At 47.5% G+C, this 16,772-nt stretch overlaps 1 protein-coding gene across 2 annotated transcripts in view; it reads right to left on the bottom strand.

Moving 5' to 3' along the window:
* LOC114065368 overlaps nucleotides 1-6,390 on the bottom strand; it is a 30,522-nt gene extending 24,132 nt beyond the window's left edge. The window contains exon 1 of one of the 2 annotated variants that reach the window (XM_027899243.1): nucleotides 6,319-6,390. In XM_027899243.1, the coding sequence (XP_027755044.1) occupies nucleotides 6,319-6,361 (43 nt within the window). In that variant the 5' untranslated portion in view covers nucleotides 6,362-6,390. The remainder of the gene's footprint in view (nucleotides 1-6,318) is intronic. The other variant, XM_027899242.1, reaches the window with a different exon arrangement.
* Between the last annotated feature and the right edge of the window lie 10,382 nt (nucleotides 6,391-16,772).

Consider the following 16,772-nt stretch of genomic DNA (forward strand, 5'->3'; position numbering starts at 1 on the left):
TAACCTTGGGAAAGTTGCTGGGTTTTCCTGTGCCCGTACAGCTGGAGAACAAGATTGCGTCCCAACTCAGGGGAAGGTGGTAACACTGACTAGCTATTCTCTGAAGGGGAGCCCCCGGTGGTCCAGGGGAAAATTCACTGCACTGTCACTGCAGAGATCCGGGTTCGTTTCCCGGTCGGGGCCCCTCCCCGAGCAGATGGAGCTCGTTAGCCCGTAAGGCAATCCATCTACGTCCTGAGGACCTCGCTGCCACCGTCCAAGCATGCTTGGCCCCGGCAGATGAACCTCAGGATTAAAGGGTGGGCTCAGTTCCGCGCACACTGTGTCTCACCTAAAAAATCCAATGTGCAGGCTGGAAGGTGGAAAGACCTTCCCCGGTTCTTCGTTCGCGAAGAGACTGGCCATTCATTCATTCTCTGAAGGTAATTAGTAGGGAGTGAAAGGAATGGATGTGTTCCAGCTAGGTCTCTAGAACTTTGCTTTGCATCATTTCCAGATTGTATTCTAGCATATTTCTCTGTTGGCAGTTAGCATAGCCTAACAGGGAAATATGTGTCTTTTAAAGGTGAATATCCTCCCATCAGCTCCTGTCCCAGGGCTTCCCTTTTTTGGAGTTTTAAGTCCAAGTGTGTTTTTCCAGTTGCATAATAACTAGCAGCTGTCACAGCTCAGCCTGGTGCATTAATACAGAGAGTTCTGACCAGTAGAAAGACGGTGGATATCTAAACATGAAATTGCTCTCAAGCATTTTCTTTATCCCAAGTAACTTCCATGCAAGAGACGAACTCCAACAACTGCCCAGGCAAAACTCCTGTGTGTTTCCAGTCCTGCTCAGGCCCAATTCCTGCAAAAGCTCTCATCTTTCTAGTAAACCAATCCAAAGTCTGTATCCAAATCTCCATGCTCCAAAGCACTAGAATCCATGCCTGTTTTTTTTTTTTTTCCTTTTTTTTGCATCTATGCCTATGGCTCAAAGCTGTGTTTCACTGGCAATTCCTTCAGCGCAAGCCTCGTTAAGCTACATCCCTGAGAGAGCCCTTGGCCTCTGATGCACTGACTTAAGTACCATAGCACATGGTCTTCGGATGTATCAGGCTAACTGCTGGATGGGAAGAGGCCAGGCTGGCAGTGGGATGAGTGCTGCTAGTGGCAGTAAAGAGCTATACTATACAGCACTGCCCTTTGCTGCTCTCTTCCCTTCCAGTCTCTGTCCCCCTGTCTTCTCAAAACGTTCAGCCTCATTTGTAAGCTACTTGGCAGAGGGGGATCTCTGTTAAACATGGGCACAGTGACTGGCACAACTGGAACCAAAGCTCTCCTTGTCTTTGCTGCTGGAGCAGCATTGGACCCATGGCAGCCTTCTGCTTGTCCACAGAGCTGATGCAAGGTCCGTGTGCACAGTAAACCCATCCATGGTGGGTGGTGCTGGTAGGGTTGTGCAGGGTGAACAGTCCAAAGATACTCAGAGAATCTATTCCTCCCCCTACCACTGTCTGCCACAAGACATTGCAGTTCATATGGCCAGTACTTTTCAATTGTACTGTGCCAAAGGAACAGAGCACCAAAAATAAAGGGCATCCCCAGTGCCCTTTAACAGGTTGTTAGAGAGAGGGACTTTGCATAGCTGCCCTGCAAAGGAAGACCAAAGTCAAACCCCAGCACTGCTACCAATCTGCTTAGCCCTGAGTACAGGAGAAAGATGCACATGCTAAGCCCCAGAAAAGGTTTTTCATCATCCCATAGAGTATGCACACAGCTTGCCTAGCAGCTCCTCTCTGGGCCCAGCTTAAAATCCTGTGCCATGCAAGACTGGTTCTGTGATGGGCTTGTGCCCTTCAAGTAACAAACTAAGAGATGATCACTGGCTTTTGAAGAATCATTAGGTAGCAGTGACTAGTGAGCTGGAGTCAAACTCATGACCTAGAAATGAAAGGCTGCTTCTCCCATTAAGTCCTTGCATTCCCTCATTTTCCTTCCTTCCTTTCTTTACAAAAAGTCTCCCTTTAGTTCTGTCACTGTGCCACATTCTCTAACACTGCTGGCAGTCCAGCTCAGGTGGTATTTCCCTTTAACTTGCAAGAGGTGATTTTTTTTCTCACCAATGATGAGGTCTCAATTTCCCAGCATTTAAGAGAAAAGGGGTCACTTCCTTTCTGAAACAATAGGCATTTTTTGCTGCTGACTCTTCCCCCATATGTGCTGAGGGGTGGGGCTGGGTGCTGGGGCATGCTCCTACCTCCTCAGCACCAGCGGCCCCCACACAGGGCCTGCGGGAGTTGTGTTACTTTCCCGGCTGGGCAAGGGCTGTCCCTTACAGAGCCCTGTGGGCAAAGGGAGGCACTGCATGGACAGGACCTCAGTATTCACAAGAAATGGATTACTCTTATGCTGCCAAAAAACTAAACCCAAACAAAACAACCCAACAAACAAAAAAAATCCCCACCCCCCAAAAATATGCAATTAATACCAATCGACGCTCTGGGAAGAAAATCTATCTCTATGGAGCTTTGCCATGGATTTCCATGGGGCAGGGATCTCCCCAGCTATCCAGTGCTTTAATGGACTGTTTAAAGACGTGGTCCAGTCCCGGCAATGGCACTAAGAATCTGCAATCTGCCTTCCCAATGCCTTTTAAGCAAAGTGTGCTGAGTGTGCTGCTGGACCTTGGGCTGCCCAATCTGAGCAAAGGCTTCTCCTAAACAATTAGGACAATCATGAGACTAAGAATTTCTAAGAAGAGCTTATCAGAAGGCCTTATGTCTGCAGTGTACCAGTTACAGCTTCTATCTACAACAGCAGAAACTTGTGAAGGCTTTTTTTTTTTTTTTTTCCAGCCAGAGCCGTGACTGGAAAATTTACATTTGCAGAATGTGGTAGCTGAATATTTGCACTGTAGACCAAATTCTTGAAACTTCAGTTTATCCAGCTAGGAAACTAAAATGCATGTGGATTTCATGAGAGTACATATACAATTTGATTGCTTGAAATGTTGAATGCAAAGGCATAGTTATGACAAAGCTGAGATTTTAGATAGTCCTTGGAAAAAGCAAAAATTTTTTGGATCCTTTGGCTCCAAGGTGGTCTCTAGTCTCACTGTTAGATAAGTGTATGAAGTTCCTTTGGATCCTAGTTTGGTAATATAATGTAACCAGAAATTTTATAGGTCCCCACAGCTGCATCTGGTAATGATAAATCCATATAAAGTAGATGCTCAGAGAAAGATAACAGGGTTCAAGGACCCTGACTGAGGAGACATTCATTACTTTAGTACATATGTTTTAGAAGAGGAGGAGATAATTATAGCTCTTTGCAAGCGTTTGAGGAGGAATGAGGAGGAGAATGACTGTTTACTGATTGACACAGTTGGGTGAACTAAAGAGGAAATGGATTTCCAAGTAGAGAGGCCACTTGACACTTTTACAGCTTGCTTCTATTCATTCCAAGTGACCTGTGAAGTTTTTGAAACCTAAAGACAGGTCTGATAGATTAGTGACCTCTGGTAGAAAGTCCCGGGGCACAGCAGGTCCCCACAGACCACCTGGTTTATCAGTTATTTGTGTAGGCTGTCAGTGTTCAGTTTTTAGACCAACACCTGACCCTGTGCATAGCACCAGCTGAAGAGCCTGTCCCACTCATTACTGCATTTACCCTGCAACTTATTTCTTTATATATGATATATATGTGTGTGTTACATATACTAATATTTATTTATGATATATGGCCCAGTGGGAAAACTGGTACAAGGATAATTTCAGTGTACAAGGATCAGTGCCCAAGTCCCTTCCACTCTGCAGTGTAACCACTCCTGGTTTAGGGGGTAGGTTCAGCTACCACAATGACCCATGGTGCTTATTTGTGAGATTTTGTCAGGGAGATGGCAGCTGTCACTAAAATCCTTCTCCTTGGAAATTCCCATGTGCTCCTTCAGGAGAAAGGTTCAAAACCTTAACTAACGGAAACAGTGTTTTCAGGATTAGCCCCGTGTAACAGCAAAAGATTGTTTAGCACACAGGTCACAGATGTGTCTGACCAGAAAATAAAAACAATGGAAACAAATATACCACAAATTGGCAAAAGCTGTCTAATTTAGGACATCTTTTCCATGTTCATCTGATCTGCAGGCTGCCTCATATCATGGAGGATTATTCAGCCAGAAATTAACCGGGAGACAGGAGGCCCTTTGCAAGGATGGAACGTGTCCCCCAGGGATGACAGGTATGTAGTAATTCAGGTTTTATTGCCTATAATAAGCTTGGATAAACAACTGTTCAATAGCCCCAGACACCAAGGCCATTTAGACACCAGCACTTCAACTGAAGCCAAAGGAACTCGTGAATTGCATTGGAAAGGTCACTGTTAACTCATTCTTCATGTGCAGTCATTGCTGTCCTTAGGCAAAACCCCAGAGAGCTGCTGCTGCTCAAACAAGGTAGCAGTGGACAGGTGTAACCATACTCTTGCATGTCTGAAATCTTTTATGGTTGCAATGAGAGCAGTGACAGTTTTGGGGTTTGTTGTTCATGCTGAGGCCACAAAAGGACCAAAAAATGATGAGGAGGTGGTGGTGATGCAGAGTGATTCTGTAGCTGCAGTGAACTGAACTTGCAGGTACGGGAGGTCCTGCCACACTGACACTTCTGCTCTAACTGCCCCCTCAGGAGAGGGGAAGGAGGGGCAAAATCCAGCCTATATCTCTGTTACTGAGTTGCCACTTAAAAGTTTTGTTCGGTTTAAATTCTCTATCTTAAGCCTCAGCTGGACAATTTTTAAGCCCCCGCGACAAAGCTTGCCAGAAAGAGCATTCTTGGTTCTTTCTGAGTAGAGATGGGGCCAGGACACACATATTATTTGGTGCCTCCTTCTAGCTGAGGTGATTAGGGAGCACTGTCCCTGTTTCTTATTTGGAGAAATTCTAGCTGAATCTCCCTTTGATTCCTCAGTTCTCTGTGTGATAAGTCTGTTCCTCCACCAAAGCTTTCACCTATCCTGCCAACAATACTGCTGTGTCTGGGTGATGAGGGACCCTTCTGGAAGAGCAAGCTTCCTTTCCCCTCCTAACCCTACTATTAGGTTTGCACTATATGTCTTGGAGGAAATAAGTTCATGGACAAATACATCCAGGGAAAAAAGGAGCAGTTTCTACCATACCGTGAAACGACACCTCTTCAAACACTCCCCACATCTTATGGGGATGCTGGCATGCTCTCCCAGCAGCACTACCCTAGAGCATTTTGTGTCGTTGGGTAGCAGTCTCCACACCAAACCCAGGCAGAGCAATGTGCTTCAGTAGCCGTGCTGGCAACAGTGCCCAGCAGTTACCTGGTAGGGCACCTCAGAGAGGCTCCAGTTCACACTGAGCTCTGAGTAGCTGCGCCAGACCAGGATAGCTGGGAAACACAATCCAAGCAGTAGGTATCTGAGTGGATGCCCATGGACGTGGCATCTCTGGTGACTCCGTGGGAACTGCCTGAGCTGCAGCAGTCCAAGGAGATAGGGCATAAAGATGGGAAGTCAGAACTCCAGGAGGCAAACCCACTCCCAAAGACAGTATTTTGCAACATCTTTACCATCTTGCTATTGCACAGCAGGCTACATTTAGACTTCGGCAAACACTGTCTGGAGCCACCTCCATGCCAAGCAAACCAACCCAGTGCAGTGGTGCTCACGGGACAGAATCTGCCGACCTCGTTTACAGATGACACAAGCCAAGCTGAGGGTTGAACAGGGATGTTTAAAGAATTCTGCTACCTGGGGCTTGCGATCTCAAAGCCTGCAGCTCTGGCTAAGGAATAAGATATATTGGACCCGCTGCGCCTGAAAAAGACATACTGAGACCACATAATTGTTTTCACAACAAACTTACAAAGTTACAAAGTGATCAGCTGCAGAACCATAGCTGCCCTTCCTGCCAGGGTCACCTCCTCTGCACAGAACAAGAGGGAGCAAGTAGAACATTTCGAACCCGCAATAGAATTATCTATCTGCTGGATGGGGATGTACCAGCCTAGAAAGCGATCCGATGCCCACTGCCCGCGCAGTGACGGGCGGAGGGCAGCCGCGACCCGCGTGGGGCCGGGGGCAGCGTGTGCCCAGCCTCTCCGATGGATGCCGGTCCCTGGGCAGCGCGGACCGCTCGGAGCCTCAGCGCTCCCGCCTCCCCTGCTCCTCTCTCCCAAGCTTTGCCGCGCTTAGCAAGGCGAAATAAACCCATTTAAAGAGGAAATCAAATCGGTTCCTGAAGCGCGATCCTTGTCCCCGCCGGCCGAGCGGAGCGGCGGGGGGCTGAGGCGAGAGGGGACGCGCTCATGGCAGACTCACCTGCGTGGGGACAGAGGCAGCCGGAGAGCAGGGAGCGCAGCATGGGGCCGGGGCGGCCCAGGAGCCAGGCGAGCCGGGATGGGCTTGCCCTAAGTACCGTCTGCGCGGCCGCTGAGGGGAAGGAAGGGGGTGGCGAAGCGGCTTTGGGGAGGCGTTGGCAGCCGGGGGGGCCCCGGGGAGGGCGGCGGACTCACCTCTCCAGGGCGCTCCCAGGGTGAAGCTTCGGTGCCAGCTGAACATCCCGGCAGCAGCCGCCCTCAGGGGCGGGCGGGGCACGGGGACGGGGGTGCCATCGCTGCCGGCTCTCCCCGAGCTCTGCGCGTCCCTCGGCAGGCGAGCGGGACCGGGCACCGGGCTTAGGGCATGGCCGGGCAGCGCGGAGCGGGCAGCGCTGCCGGCGCGGAGGCTGCGGAGCGGAGGGCGGGCGGGCGCACGGCCAGCAGTGACTTATAAAGGGAGCAGCCCAGAGGAATGCATCTCCTGCGTCTGATAAGCCGAGATGACTGGAGGGGTTTGAACTACCTTTGCAACCCCCGGAGGAGGGGGGGGGGGGGAGAGGAAAAAAAAGACGGGAGAGAAGAAAAAGAAAAATATTTCACTACTTGCATAATGTCAATAAACAACTCCCCTCTCTAGTGGCAGGGAAGGCTGGAATGTTTTGGGTGGGGAGGAGAGAGTAAAGTGGGTTTGATGTTTTGTTTTTGTTTTGTTTTCAGGTTTTTTTCTTATTCTCTATTTAAATCGCGTGTTATTTGTTTGTAATGCAAAGGTGCCTTGGTTGTCGCTGGGGCTGCAGGCTATGGGTAAGAAGGGTGAGGAGGAAGTGGAAGGACTGTCGCGGGTGCAAAATCTCAGGGGCAGGTTTGTGGTGTCACCCCACTGGAGTGAACTGGGAATATGCAAGCCAGGCATGAAGAGTTCTGGGATGCCCTGGGCATGGCTAAGCCACTTGGAGTGCTGCCTTGGGAAGCATGGAGGAAATTACTCCTAGGCTAGGTTTAAGCAGTACAAGTTTGCTTCAACCAGCAGCCCCATAACCTATTTGGGGTCTCTGCTTGCTAAGAGAGCACCAGTCCCTGCATTACTCTCCCATCTAGACTTCTGCTGACACAAGCACTCTCAGAAGAAAATGTCCTGCTCCACTGGTTAAACCGGCCTAACTCTGTGGGCTTCAGCTGTCCATTGGATCAGTGGCCCCAAGGAGATCACACAGAGGCAGTGGTGCTACAAATACCATGAGAAAGTGAGGCTGGGGGAGATCAGTCCAGTTGCCCCCTTGCCCTGTAGGTGCCGGTCCTCCTGTGCCTCTGCAACACTCACCTCGGGACAGGCATCAACTGAAGTAAATCGACTTTTTGCTGTAGCAGTCACTGAAGTTTACAGATTAGCACCAGTTACAATCTAAAGACAGGGTGTTTAATTGGCCCCTTTTCTCCACCACATTGCTTTATTAATTGTTCCCAAACTTGTGTCATCCAACAAAGGGCATCCTTCTTCCCCAGGCTGGGAGATTCTTTATATTGCTCCCCCCTTGCCTCCTACTACAGCGGGATAGAGTTTTTGTGGGCTGCGTCTGATTTTCTTGCAACACTCCAGGCACTCACTGTGCTTCCAATGCCTGCTCATGTTGTTCTGAGAAACCAAGAGCGTGGGTTTTTTTGTGTGGACAGAACCATGTTTTCTGCACTCGTTGGGCTGGTGAGAAGGAAAGCTGTAGGTTCCCTCAGGGAAGGAGGTCCCTGTTTCCTGCAGTGAAACAGTCCCAGGCCAGGGAGGTGTGCAGGACTGTGGTTAGTGCTGTGTGCTTGGTGTGAGATGTGCTGCCATCCTCTACCCATGCAACCAGCCCGGGCTCACCATCTCAGCTCCCAGCTGCAGTGGGCAGACTTAAATTATTAGAGCAGCAGAGGAATAATTTACAGATGCCTTAGCATGAATTCAGTAGCATTGTTAGCAGCCAAAGGAATTCTGGAGACCAAGTATTACTCTCTCACCTTCAGCTCTGCTGCCCATATACCATTTCATCTCCTTTCTTTCTCCCCCCTTGCTGCATTGTTTTGTACACTGCTGAGCACATCATACTCCTACATTACCCAGAAACTTTTTTTTCTTAGTAGTTGTTTTGGAGAAGGAAAAAAGCTACAGTGTCTGTAAAGAGCTGCAACCCAAAGTGCTCTGAAATGCGCATTATTTGTAGTAAGCAAAATGTTTTATGCTGTCAGAAATCTAGATTTCTAAGGAAAGTCTCAGTCTGGCTGTTTCTAAGCTCAGTTTACCCCCTTGTGCTCAACAAATGTTTGAGGCCAACAGAAATTACCATGTTACCAAATATAATAAGTAAAAGAATCCACTGACAGTAAGCTTTTGAACAAGAATAAAACATCCCTTGGAATGTGCACAAGATAAGTACTCTAGCCCTGGGCTAGGGCAAATATGGAATGAAAATGGCTGGCAATGAGCACAAGATTTTAATGCTCCAGGTATTCTCACAAGAGGGGGTGTTTGTGTGTATGAAACTGGTAATTAAGTTGGAAATGCCCTGTGTTGATATAATATGGAACAGTAACAAAGCTGTTGTTAGTTGTTGTACAGGGTTATTTTTGTCTACGCTTAAAAAGTTTTAGTAGCATAACTGTGTTTTTTGTATTTTTTGAACTCAGGTTTATTTGCTGTATTATCATCAAAATGTTTTACACTTGAATAGCTTAGCACTGAATCAGGAAAAAGCATTAGCCTGCTTCAAACTTTTATTCCAGTGTAAATGCATCTACCTGGATGGAGATTTTACCATTTTGTTCTTGTATTATTAGTAACAGTGAAACCTTCCAGAGGGTGGATACCACTGATTACAGCCCTCATCAAAAACAGCCCACAAGCAAGAAATGAAAGTGATGCCTGGTTTTGGTGTCCAGACTTGAAAAAAGTGCAGAAAAGGGAAACTGATTATTAATGTGCTTTTGTCTAAACCTTGTGAACACCCTTGACATGGGAAAGGTCATATCCCCTGTGTACAGAAATAGATTGAACCCTGTTGCTGCTGCAGTACAAGAAAGAAAGGATGCCTCTATCCTGCAGCTTCATCTCTTGTCTGGCAGTGAGAGTATTGCCAGATCTCACTATTTAATTGGGAGTTTTGAGGCAGATTGGCTCATTTTCCTTAAAGTCCAGCTGGTTAGTGAGGGTACTGTGGGGCGCTAGGGCTGAGCTGTACGGTGCTGTGCTGGAACTGAGCACAAGAATGGGGAGGAACCCGCCTCAGGGACAGCCTGGCCTGAGGACTGGGGACACATTACCAGGTGCCCTGAGGTTATTGGCACATGCTACCTCTGCTGCTTCCCTGCAGTCACTGGTCCTTCCCATTCACCCGGGTACTGAGAGTGTGGGATAGGTTCTCCGAATTGTAACTGGGCAGGAAATTCCCTCTTGAGTTGCACAGGATGTAACAGGAAGAGGAAAAACCTCTTAGTCAGCATCGGCTTCATTTCTGATGGATGCATCAATTTCCTCGGTCATAAGAAAACCCTCCACCCAAAGAAGTCCCTAGTTGTGGAAAGCTGTTCTGTCTCTGGATCCCCTGGGCATACAGCTGCATCCTATCTTTCTCATCATCTTTGTCAACTTGGGGCTTCTGGGAAGCATCTTCAGAGCAGAGGGCACTTCTGTACTGTGGAGAAGTCAGGCACAGGCTTGATGCTCGCACCAAGGACGGTGGGTGAGGGTGTTGGGCAAGGTCTGTTTATAGTGCAATTCCCAAGTTAGGCACCTGGAAAGCAAGAGAGATAAAAAGATTTAGTGGTGCCACATAAAACTATGTGGGCCATTTTGTTGTTCCCTCATGCCCCAGTTAGTACTGTGCAATCCCAAATCTTCCATAAAAATGATTGCCACCGAGATGCCCTGCAGTTGCAAGGAAGGGTGCCTGTCAAATGTGAGCCATGCTTCAAAAAACTCTCCAGGAGCCAAATTATGCAGTAGCAGGACAGAGCCCTGAGCAGGTGCAGCTCTGCATGGGTGAGCATTTCTGGTTGGGACAGGTGTTCCTCTGCTGTTTGGCTTTAGGCATGTCTCGTGTGCAAATAACTTCTTCTGCTGCAGCTTGTCTGGGAGAACAGGATTTTTCTAAGTAGTTTCAAGACCCATCTTCTTTAAGCTGTATGGCCCCCAAATCAACAGGATTTCTCATGCATGTAAAAAACCTCTCCACCTGGCGTGAAGTATTCGTGGTGACGAAAAACACATTCCAGTGTCATTGTCACTGTGGTTTTCGCACTAAAGCACATAATGAAATAACTGTCAACCTTTCATCATATGTATATATTAGACCTTGTTTTCCATCTCATTTCCCGAGTGCTTAGTTAAAGGCTGGATCTGGACAGGTTGCTTGACTAGCTCCTGGTTTGTTTTGTACACCTGCAGTGTGGCACAAAAGGACCCTGTGCAATTCAATCAGCTCCTTGACTTGAATATGTTTTCTTTCATTCTGATACAAGCGAGGTTTTGGGATGTAGCTGGCAGAGGGACATTGAATCTGTGTGACAGTCTGGGGAAAAGGGATGGATTTAATGTGGTGGTGTGGGTAGGCTCCCCAGCAGCAGAGAAAGGACAGGGAGGACATGGTCTGTGCAGCATCTATCAAGGTTGGCTTGGACCTGTTCCCGATGGGTGACTGTAAGGGGTTGCTCTCTGTCTTAAGTTTTAGCTACTTTTGCCATGCCAGATCAGCCATGCCAGCAGTGCTGTACTGATGTCACTTAAGTGACCACTCGCAGCACCTTCTGCACGAGGGTGTCAGTGCCATCCCAGGGTAGCCTGGTGCCATGGGGCTGTTGCCTTGCACTGCACCTGTGTGCACGGCTCAGAAGAGCCCTTGCTGCCTCAGCCAGGAGCCCCTCACAGGAGGGCCAGGTCAAGGGGAAAAAAAGAGGTATGGGTTCAAAGAGAAATGGCATTATATTTGCATTCCTGTAAACGGAAGTTCCCAGAACGCTCCAGCTTCCTGTGAAATGGTTCTCTTGCTAACTTGGCAGTGGCCTGCATGTGTACAGCTTGTACAGGTGAAGGTTTGGGATCACACAAGAGGAAGTTGTTTTACTGCAATGCACTTATGGTGCAAAAAATAGATTGCTGGGGTAGTGAGCAGCTCTCAAATCTGTTAGCAGTAGTGTGTTAACCCTTACAAATCTTGTGTCGTGCTCCAGACACTTGTTTTAGTCTAAATAAATTTCAGTTTTTGCCCTTCCCTCAGGGAATCAGATATGTTCAATTAACACTTATTAACCCTTAAGACTCAAAATGAGAAAACCCTGTCTGTACAAGCAAAACCCCTCTGCACCTTCTCTGCATCTCTCATGGATGCTGCTGCCCCAAGCCATTCACCAAACCAAGCAGGGGAGAAATCTGCCACCTAGCTCAGCACCAGTTCTGCTTGCTGGTGTGTCCACCAGCGTTTTCAGAGCAGAGAAGGCTCAAATGCCAGGTATGTTTGGATCCTGCAGCAGGTGTGTGGTGCCCAATCCACCCTGCTGGGAAAGGAGCCCTGGTAACGACAAGGGAAGCAGCTGCCCAGCACTCTGCCCTGGGAAGTCAGGGCCAGTGGCTTGCCAGGCACACTGCTTCCTCTGGTACACAATGAAAGCACCTTTGTGCTCACTGAGCTGGGCTGAAGGGACCACTGACTTCCAAAGCTGTAGCAACAAGTGCTTAAGCTCAGGTTGCTGCTCTCTAAGGCTCCGGAGCCAGGACAGTCCCCTTCGCTTTCCTAGGGACTACCTGCCCTGAGCATCCACACCTTTCCCAGCCAAGGGACTAACTGGCATACCTCATCAGCACTGTCCAAAGGCAGGCTGAACTGCATTGTACTGTACTGCGCTGCTTATTTTTCCGCTGGGACCTCAGTATCCTGGGGGTGCCAGTGGGTTGCTTCTGTGGCCCTGACAAAGGACAAGTCATGGTCAGGGACATTCTGCTCCTGGGCTCCCTGGGGACAGTGAGCCTGGGCTCTGCCATCAGTCCAGCTCACAGCTTTCTCCAGAGCTGGACCAAGCTGTGTGCCTGCTCCCGTAAGTCCTTTCACAAAGACAGCAGTGAGTGGCACTGAGTCCAACCTCACATCCTTGTGTGCATACACTGGCCTGAAAACACTGGGGGGTCATGGCACAGCAGGGCTGGGTGCACAGCAGCAGGAGCTCTTCCCCTCTGCACAGCCCTGGCCGAGCACACTGGAAGGGTGGCATACTTTTGTTGTTCTGCTTTGCCAAGAGGAGACTGGTAAAATGAGATGGTAATCCGTTGGACCTTGACAGAAAAGACAGAAGGCATGAGGGAAGAATTGAGGAGCATTGCACCATGAAATCATATGAAAAGGTGATGAGGAGGAACTCAGAAGAGGGCTGTTGTTGACCTGGGCCTCTTTTTACCCTCTGAGGTGTCTGCAGCCCTGCAAACCTTCAGCCAGGCCTGGGCTTGGCCTGTTTCTCTATCCCCATCATGACACTGCCCAGTCCAGAAAAATGGGTGTCCTCTGCCCTCGCTTGGTCTGCTGCAGGCAGGCAGCCAGGCTGGGCAGGGTCTGCTAGGCATGTGCCAACACCGTATCCTGGGCCAGAGCTGAGGAGCGGGAGTATCAAGAGCATCCCTCAGACTATTTGTGTCTTTGCTTTTAATGCCTGGAGAATCCCAGCAGCTGTGAAAGTGCTGCTTAAACCTTGCAATTAGTGGGGCTGAGCGTGTGGGAATCTCTCCCTCATTTACCTTGTTGCAAATGCTTCAGTGTTTTAAATACTGAAATTGCTTTAGTTTGGAAATGGTCACTCTCAGTTTAGAGCACTCTGTTTCACTGGAGTACAACAGAAGAGTTGCTAAAACATCACAAGAGTTTAAAGCAGTACCAGTAGCAATTAATGAAATCCTGGGCAATTTGCATTGCTTTTCTCTGAGTATATGTGCAGTCATCAGTAGAACTAAATATTTTTCTTGTATAACAATTTAATTAGAACTGATTAAAGTAAACATGTCTTGAAAGTTTGAATATGATAGCAGTGCTGCATTATAAATGTCATTTTGATTAAATAATGGCTTCTTTGCTTGAACAGGATAACTACCCACCCGAAACACAGAGGTGAAACTTTAGTTAATAATAAAACTCCCACCGACTTCAATAGAGTTATATTTCACCTTAATCGTACTCATAATTATGCTTTCACAATTTGATTACAGAATTTACTGTTTCCTGCTTGGAGGGGGTATACATTGTTGTACACCTTCTACAAAAAAAAATGGGAACAGAGGACTGTTGACATGCAGTACATGACCCGGGATTTCCCTCATTCAGTGAAATGAAGGAGCTCCCTTTTCCCAGGATTCAACAGGAGCACTGAGAGTTGCCACACGGGCTCTCACTAAAAAAGATACCGTAAGATTATCCTGGAGCAGTGGTTGCCAGTTCCTGTGGATCTGGCTGCTCCAGTTGTGGGGATAAGTAATTGAGGAAAGCAGGCTGACTTAGCAGTCATACATACACTGCATGAGACCTGACCTCCACTGGTAAAGTATACAGGGGCTTCCCAGGCTGAAAAATGTTGAAAACAACTGTCCTTGATGAGCAGATAGTGTTCAGTAGTCAAGGACCTGTCTGGATGACCCCAGGACATGCTTTACAAATAGCATCTGTTTCTGCAAACCTGCTATTTAAAAAATCTTTTACTGAAGCCAAATCAATGCTCTTTCATTTGTGTACAACTCTGATATCTAGTTCTTGGGTGTGTATTTCCTCTGGACATCCTGGAGGATATCTGTGGCTCCACTGTTTGTGAACTGAAGTTTGTAACGTGACTGTGGATCTTACACCACGGTCTGTGTTCATGACTGTGTGCATGACTGTGGCCCCACAGCTGGCACCTCCTCATGCAGTGGAATAGGCACAGGAGCTCAGATTTAGCACCAGCACTGAGGTGCTCTGCTTCCTGGTTGGTTCAGTGCTCTGTGCTTTTCATCTCCCTAGCAGAAAAAAGGAGGTGAACCCTTTCTCCTTTGGAAAGCTGGCTGGGCATTAAAGCTGTGAGTCTGTATTAAAATGTCTGTTTCTATAAACATTAAGTGACCACGGCTGCCCAGAGTAACAAAAACAAGTTCACCATTAAGAGACATTTTTCCCTTCCAAACCAACCCCAAAACAGGGCTCTTCTAGGTCTAAATGGGAAATGTCAGTGATATATTCATATTCCCTCTGTTTAGGTCTGATTTAAGCCCACCATAGAAAATTAAATGCTACCAAGGACTTTCAGGGGTTGGGACCCTTGTGATTTTTATATTAGCAGTACTATTTGTGCTTTTATCTATAAAATTCTTCTTCTCTTTGTATGCTTGTTTAGTGGGGGATGAATGGAGAGAGTCTGCTTTTTTACTGCAGACTTCCCTGTGCTTACTAATTTAAGAGTACCATTCTGACTGAAATTTCCAGGTTGGCTCATGATGAATCTGTAGTCTATATGCAGCTCTTGGGAGATATTTCCATATCCTGAAATAACAGGAGGCTTGTGATACATCATTACATGACTGCAGTGCTCCGCGATTCATGAGATGGAGGACAGATGTCACCAAACTGTTGTACACCAGTCACTGCCCAACCATCCTTCACTGAAAGCAAATATGATTGAACTGACACAAAGGCTTCCATGACAAGTAAAAATAATGGGAATATGTCTTTTTTGTGGATTTGTATAATGAAAGCTTTCTTTAGTACCTTCCACTGGTAGTACTCTTTAAAAAAAAAAAAAAAAAAAAAAAAAAAAAAAAAAGAGAGAGAGAGAATACTGACCTCTAGATGACCCAGCTTTGAAACTTCTTGATTTGAAGCCTGATAGCACAATTTGCTTGCTCCCGAGATAGTTTTAATGTGAATGAACAGGCAAAGACACAACAAAGTATTGTCCCAAATTTGCAAACTAAATTAATCAAGATCCAGTCTGTCAAAATCAGCAGTAGGTAGGGGCCAGCCTTACCCTTGGCCCAATAACCTGCATTGTGCAGGCTGAGGAGGCAGCAGGAAACAAGGGCGAGGGAGGGCTGAAAAGGGCTGCAGAGCAGATTTCAGGTGAGCTTGACTGCCAGGGAGGCACTGAGGTACAGTCTGATTTTTCAGAAAAAGCTCCACGTCTAACTGTTTCAGGGATATTTCAAGTAATGTTTTCAAATCACACCATTAGAGAGAGCCCTCTGGGAAGAGCTGGCTGGTGATTTTAGTGCCCAAAAATGCAGGCTAAGCTGTTCTGAAGATCTACTTCTGTTTGTGGCTGCTGAACCGTTTTAAAAGCCAAACCTTTTTTTTTTTTTTATATAAACACCAAACTGCCTGATGTCGAGTCACGTTTGAAAGATAAGATAAGAGTGCTTCAGTGAGGAATAAATGGAGGAGAGTTTATGGAAACCAAGTTATTGTAAATAGATAGCATCAAGAAGGGGGGTTTATGTGGTGCTGTGCAGAGCAGAGGTGGATAGGGAGTGAATACATATTTTTTAGAGCTGTGGCAAAAGAAAATGAGTGGGAGGCCAGGGTTTCCCACCCCTCTCATTCCAGTGGCCAGGAACCCCATGGCACAGGTCTAAGGAAGGGGATCTAGAAGATGGTGTGCTGCAGCAGCGCGGGTCAGTGTTTCAGAGGCAAGCTCAGAGGGTGATGAGAGGAATGGAGGGAATGTGATAAGGCCAGGGGAGGATTCAGTGAGGGAATGAGCAGGGAAAAGGAGAGGGTGTGGGGAGTGCCCCTTTCCACTGTGTCCCAGTTTCCTCATGCTGAAGGCAGGTTTGGGTCCCTCAGCTGAAACAACAGGGAACTGCTGTACTGAGGTGTGTCCCTGATCCTCTTATGGATGAAGCAGATACCCTGACTAGTGTCTTTTCAGCCAACCCTGGTGTCAAGAACAGTGGAAAGTGTGCTGCTAGTAACCAGCAACTAGGCAATAGCAACCTCAAAAATAACAAGCCTTTGTTGTCATTGTCCTTATGTTTGTAGATGATTTGGCCTAAGCAAAGATGAAAACCAGTGGAAATCTCTAAGGTGCTGTGGATGTTCCTGAGAAGACAGAACAAATTTGGAGGATTATAACTTAGAGGTTTTTTTCAACAGAGAGCTTTTGTTTTTTGAAAAGATGGAGCAGTGTAATTCCACAGCACAGAAAAAAGCTCAGGGGATCACAAGTGGTTATGCTGCCAGGCTCTGGGAAGCTACTGAGCTGAGCTATGTGACCGTGGTGTTCCTGAACGCTGAAGGCAGAGCAGACACAGTGGTGCACGGTCACTCCCCATCAGATTTGGTGTAACGTTCCTGGCTCCAGCACTAACCCTAGTGTCTGCACATTTTTATCAGCAAGACTTGCAGGTAACATTACATGTTTGTCCAGTTGGAATAGAAATAATCCTTAAGTCTGAACATCCCTGGCCTCTCTCTTCATATACTA

This window comes from Empidonax traillii, unplaced genomic scaffold (assembly GCF_003031625.1).
Source record: "Empidonax traillii isolate 1590-97213 ecotype Southwest subspecies unplaced genomic scaffold, ASM303162v1 scaffold651:size361119, whole genome shotgun sequence".
NCBI classification, from domain to species: domain Eukaryota; kingdom Metazoa; phylum Chordata; class Aves; order Passeriformes; family Tyrannidae; genus Empidonax; species Empidonax traillii.